Here is a 6674-nt window from a genome sequence, read left to right on the forward strand (position 1 = left end):
GTGAGTTAAATAGTATTTAATGCAAGTCATCTTTAGAATTAGAACACTTCTTATAGAAATGAGTGATATAGTTAAAAGTGTTAATATAGAGACAACTCCATAACACAAAATAATGCTGAAAATGCTTACCACTTTCAAAACAGGCATCAAATATAAGATGTCCTTTTTTAGGTTGTCCACAATAACCAGCTGGGAGAACAGTGTACTTGCTCACGTTCCCTGCTATGATATCATCACTCCCTATGGCACTACCTGTTGCAGTAAAAGCAAAAAAAAAGCATGAGCATAAAACTAAAAACTATAAAAAACAGTAGAAGGATACTCCCCCATGCTTTTCTACATAACGTGAAATTTGCACCATTTAACATATGCACCAGTAAATGAACTCTTTCCTTTCAAAGTTTATTTAAGAATTTGAATATAATAATAGCATCATATGTTAAAGCTTCTCTAAGTAACAAACCACACAGCCTGGTTTCTTGCACATCCATGTCCTGTGGCTGAACACTCGTATGCAATAGTCTGTGTTTAGCTGGATCCACTTCTTTTGAGTGGAGCTCTCTAAAAACATATACTCTGCATGGATTCCCAGAACTGAACTCCTCAGCAGCATCTTCCTTTATCATAAACCTCAGCAGCATCTTCTTCACTATGGACATTAATGGGATCTTTTTCCTCTATCCCTCTGCCTATTTTCATACATCTTAAATAAACTTAGAACCTTTCAGACTGTTAAGTCCCACTCATATTTGAAATTTGAAAATTATTAGAAGGGAGAGACATACACCCATGGAGGCATGTGATTTTCTGAGCCTTGCTTGCTTAGGAAAGAAAACTCAGAAAAAGAAATTAAATAAAGAAAAATTTCTAAAAATGTGGGGTCTATTTCATAATAAAATATATGAGGACATAAATTTTCTATACAGTGGCATGATTTTTGTCAAAATATATCAGCAGTGTATATATTGAAAGCTTTGCCCTTCCAGTCAAATTATACTGTCTAACAAATAGCAGTATGCAAAAAATTTGTTTCCAAATAGGGATGGAAGAACACAGTGATTTTTTTTATTTGAGAAATGTACAAGAAAGTAAGTTAATATTTGTATATTATATTATACATCAATATTACAGTATAGTGAAAGAAATACACAATAATATAACTAGCTGTTCATTCTTCTGACATTGGCTCGGCATTTTCTTCACTATTTACTGTTTGGTCAACAAATATTTAACAACAGAAAAACTATCTTCTTATTACAGAAAACTAGAAGAAATTTATATGTCTTCAAGTGCAGAAGGCAGGTGATGGAATAATGGGATGATAATATCTTATTTCACTCTGATAAATAGGGCTACTAAGGCTTCTAGAAATAGACTTTTGGTCTGTACTGATTTTTTGACATTTAAATGGGTTACAGGGGATGATGAATGTGACATAAAGCTCAATTTGTTTTATTTTTATATTGAAAACTATTTCAGACAAATGTTACAAGCAATTCATATTGGCCCTGAATGATGAAAACAGCTTATTAATTAAAACTGACCTTTCCATACATAAATGTATTCCACCTCTTGAGGCAAAACACCTTAGCTGAGGTAACAAATTACATATTAGTGACACCACAGTTAAAGGGTCTGTCAGCCTTTCTATTATATACCCATATTTTCAGAGGTATATAAATCCCAGATTAAAAATATGTATATCCAGGTCAACACTTGGCATATAAATCCCCAGTCTTCCCAGGGAAGAAATTTGAAACCTACTTTCTTTGAGAACTACTACAACAGAACAAAGAGAATTTAGACCTTTTCTTAATCATAATCCAAAAAGTTAGGTATTAAATAATGCATGCTATTATTCTTTAGCAAAATTATTATTTTCAACCTCAAGGTTATTTGTTTTAGACTGAGTAATTACCCACGGATATCAATCTGCAGCATTTAAACTGTTTTCTTTAAATGTAAAATTGCTACTTAGGATATTTTTAGCTAGATCTTTTTAACCAGCATGCTGATACAATTTCCTTAAAAGCTGGTAACACCAGAGGCAAACTTAGACCTGGATGGGGCATCTGTGTATCCGTATAGCCAGGATAGTGTCACTTAATACAATTCAACCCTCTGCATCATGCAATCTGTAATTCAGAACAGCAGCCACAGGAAAACCATCTCCTCGGTTTCAGTTCAGTGCCACTTTGATTAAGAGCCCCCATATACCTTGTTGCGGGTAGTCAAGTTAATCATTTGTAATCCAACACATGGAATAAAGGACACAAAAAAAACCTCAGGGAAAATCTGCAGATCTCCACCAAGAATGCATGAGCTGCCAGGGACTACAGTGAAAGGATGGGAGGCACGGAGTCAACTGAGTAGAGTAAGAAGACTGAACTCCTGGTAAATGCTCACTTCTAAGTCTCAGCTAAAAGTAATAGGCTTCTTGTAATTCTTAAAAGATAGCTGGGAAACACAACTTAGATAAAGATGAAGACACTAGAAAAGATTACATTCATAACACTGCCACCATAAGACAGTGTAGGAAAAGCAGGCAGAAGACAGAGTTACATCTCCCTTTCCACCTAACTGAAAAATTAGAGTATCTGCCAATGGAGCCTTTACATGATGCAGAAGGAAGCTGTCAAGTAACTGTGCCCTAGCAAAAAGTTCCCATTTGCTCCTCCTGGCCTAATGTAGCCATTCAGGAATGAGAATAAAATCACCAAATAGCCTATAATTCATAGTCATTTAATAATATTAATCTCTCCTTGCATGTTCTTTATTACACAGTACTTTGAATATTCAGCATGTACTGTTATTATATTTTGAGTTCTATTATCTTTAGTTAATCTCTAAACATGCAAAACTGCAGTCTTTGAACTTCACGTTATTATATAGCACAACAGCATTATGTCCCTTCTGGCATGTTCTCCTTGAGTGATAAAGAAAAGGCCAGACTACCAGCTGAAACAGAGCCTGCATTGCTGTATTACTAGATTAGAAGACATGGCTTCACGCTTGTCTGTTCAGCAGATGCAGTGAGTGTTGCTGAGAATACATTACTATCTTCAGATGGAAAGAACTGTTACACTGTGCCATAAGTCCTCTGGCCAATAAAGAGATACTGTCCTCACAAATGGGGAGCCCTAAGTAGATTTTCCTGACTGAAGGCAAAGATGTGTGACAGAACCTTGTAGGGAAGGGAAATAGTACTTCAATCTGAAACAAACTGAAAGGGAAAGAAGAGAATTAACTGAAGTACATCCCGCACATTACACTTAAGGAGATCAGATTCTGCTTTGAAAAAAGGTTAGGTAAGACAAGCAAAGGCAAAAGTAACTTAGCAAAGACATTTTCTCAGACTGTAGGTCTTATTTTGTCAATTATTTTTCTCACAGATTGTAAGACACATAGCTATTTTATTCTAATTCTTCATAGCTTAAACTCCTGGAGTCTCCAGCAAATCCCTAGGATTTACTTTTACCACCGCATTAAACTTTAATGGTAATTTTCTATCAGATATAAAATCTGTAGGTGTCTGAAATCTCTGTAAGTATATAAGATTTTAAAATAAAACCTGGACAGAGTCTTCTGTTATCTGCATTCATCACTATTGTCATCATGGATATATTTCACATCAAACTAGTGAAAATGAATAGAATCAGTTACAGAGGACTGGGATTCTTAGGAGGAAGACTTCGGAAATTTCTAGAGCTTCTTGCTATTCTTAAATTCAAGGGGTAAGTCAAGATCTTTTCATTTAGGCAAAGATTAAAACAGTATTTGCTACAATAAACATCATGCAAATTTAGATACATTTTCTTTAAAAACTGCAGTTTCTAGAGGAAGCTACCTCTTTAGTAAATAATAGTTACTCTTTGAATTGGGTAAACAAGAAGCCCAGCTTCCAGCTGTGACAAACTTCAGAATCCACAGAGTTAGCAGCCGGCAGCTACCCTCATGCTACATTAGGTAGGAAAGCACAGCTGCATTAAAACAGACATAGAAAAATATAGAGTGAATTTGCCTGGAAAACCTGCATCATTTTTATAATCAAACTTAACTGCTTAACAAGGGTAGCCAATTAGAAAGGTAAGGTAACATGAAAAGATATGATAACTGCAAGTGAACTTCGTAGAAGTCTTTCTTTAAATATTACAAATGTCGTCAAGACGCCTCTCATTCTGTTATGAGATCCTTACTTTAAAACAAAATTAGGATACATTTTGCTACTGAAAATTTCTATGGTGTAAAGATCTAATAGACAGATTCCCATCATCCAGCGGCCAAGAAAAGTTTCCAGGTATCCTAGCAAACAGCTTCAGCAGCCTTGAGCAGTATTGTTATTGTAAACCCACACAAAGTAGTGAATCTGAACTCTTAGTACAGTTTGCAATAACCAAAAATTCATTCAGATTACCAACGGCAACTCCTATTAGCTCCTAAATACAACAAGTCTCTGATGAACATTGCTTAACTCACGTTTTGGACAAGTAACACTTATGGACGGTATGCCAATAACAGTGTCTTCTCCACTACTCAGAAAACTGCAAACAGTGTGATTTTAGCAAAATTCTTTTATATCTGCATTTGTAGAAATCTGTAGTCTTAATAGCTGATTATGTTCTCCTGTTCTTTGATTATTTTTTTTAATAAAAGCTTTTATATCATTGTCCCTAGGCTTCAGCAACACTGATATTCAGGAAGACTTGTTATTTCTGCTATCAGCTCTGAATGCTCTATGGCCATTCTAGAAATCCTACAGCCAGCAGCAGGCAGGAACTTGGAATTCCAGCTCCACTAGCCTAAAAAATGTTAAGAAAAAGAAGAAAACACAACTGTCATTTTGATCTTCACAGCCATGTATCCTGCAGCAAGGATTGGGCATGACCCTGAGAATCTAAACATACTGCAGAGAGTGTTGTCAATCTGAAATGTACTTAATTCACAGTCTCCATGATATGAAAAGAAATGGAAGAAATTATGTTAAAACTACAAATCCCATGGTTTGGGAGAATACCTGATGTGGTACCAACCACACCTGCTGCCTCACATTCAGGTACTGTGCCCGTACTGTCACCATTACCTATTTCAAAGGTCAAGCAGAACAAGGAAAATGTTGATTATCACAGATAGCATTCTCATATGGCTTGGTCATGTTCTAAAAAATAGTAATGTTGTGTTGTTATTTAGAAATCCAATTTGATATAAAGCATCTTTAAAGTAATTGCCTCTTCAATTACTTTCCTCCCACAGTTTGACCAACAGACGAGTTGTCAAGAGTCTGACTCTGAACTGCAAGAAGATATTCATATCCAAGAAAACATTCAGAATAAAAGACAAACACAAGTTTAGCAGAGATTATCAGGTAAACTCTGAGCTTTGCAAAGGTTCTGAAAGTACTCAGGAAAAATAAACTGCAAGCTCACTGCTACGGACTTGAAAAAGCTTGTGGTAGGTTGCATAAACAGGAAGGAAACATTGTAGTTTCTTGTTTTGTTTTGTTTTGTTTTTACTTTTACTGCACAAGCTACTATTTCTACAGAGGCTACAAGACAACATACCCTTTTAACCTTCCTAAAGCAATTCCTTGACTAATGCCCTATTAACTTTTCCTTTTGGGTTAGAAGGCATAAGTACATCTAAATACCTCATACTTCTTCAGATATACATATCCAAACTGATTTACTCTAGAAGGTATGGCATAGGTGTCTCAGTCAAAGCTGACAGTGGAAAAGTCTTGTTCTTATATGTAAACATGTCAAAATAAAATGATCAGTGAAGATGTCACACTGAGTCCCCACAAAAGGCTTGCTGGTACTGCAAAGAGCACTTTGCCTAAACGCTCCTATTGAGCAGACAACAGGCAGCCTAAAGATAAGTAGGAACAAAAAAATACATAAGGTGTTTAGCCCAAAACCAATCAACTTACTGACTGATCAAGTATGAAAAGATGATGAGAAATCTCCACCGCTTGGTCCATTCAAAAAAACTAGATCCAGATAGAGATACAATTATCAATCCAAGGTCAATTATAGCTCCCTTCCAAAATCTAGTGAACAACATTGAACTGAAGACAACACCTGGCAGAAAAATACTGCTCTGAACAATGATTCCTCTCTCCCAGTGTCTTGTATTGTCTTATGAGTTTACAGGAAAAGAAAATAAGTCAACTTGTGTTGACTTGTATTTGTTTTATATGCAATATTTGTTTCCAATCTTTAACCTAAAAGCATAACTTCAAGCTTTACTTCAAGAATATATGTTTATTATATCAATGTGGGCTATCTCCAAGGATATACCTTCTTGTCAGAGGCAAATGGCAATGGAATTTTTTGTATCACTTTAGTGAAACCCAAAATGTTCAAGAAGGTATGAACAGTTTTTCCTCCTGAAAATACAGTGTCAGATTATGATATCCTAACCAGAAGTGAGCACTATGCCAATCAGTTGGTCTTCATCCTACAAGAACAGCATAATTAAAATTGATATAATGACAGAATAACTGAAAGAAGTCATGACAAAATAAATTTCTAAATTAAAAATAACTCATGTTGAGGCAAGTTAAATGCAAATAAAACATCTGATACATAGCAACCAAAGCAATGGCCCTGGCCCAGGACTATGTAGCCTTCAATGACTAATAAATTTGAAATCTCTGTAAGTTAACAACTTTGTGT

General features: G+C 35.4%; 1 protein-coding gene across 1 annotated transcript in view; it reads right to left on the reverse strand.

Annotated features, from left to right (window-relative positions):
- The window catches only part of AGBL4 (AGBL carboxypeptidase 4), a 948642-nt gene extending 947983 nt beyond the window's left edge, over positions 1-659 (reverse strand). The window contains exons 1-2 of the mRNA XM_059822199.1: positions 464-659; positions 130-252 (exon numbers count right to left, since the gene is read on the reverse strand). Of these exons, the coding sequence (XP_059678182.1) occupies positions 130-252; positions 464-659 (319 nt within the window). The remainder of the gene's footprint in view (positions 1-129; positions 253-463) is intronic.
- Between the last annotated feature and the right edge of the window lie 6015 nt (positions 660-6674).

Source organism: Gavia stellata, chromosome 10 (assembly GCF_030936135.1).
Source record: "Gavia stellata isolate bGavSte3 chromosome 10, bGavSte3.hap2, whole genome shotgun sequence".
NCBI classification, from domain to species: domain Eukaryota; kingdom Metazoa; phylum Chordata; class Aves; order Gaviiformes; family Gaviidae; genus Gavia; species Gavia stellata.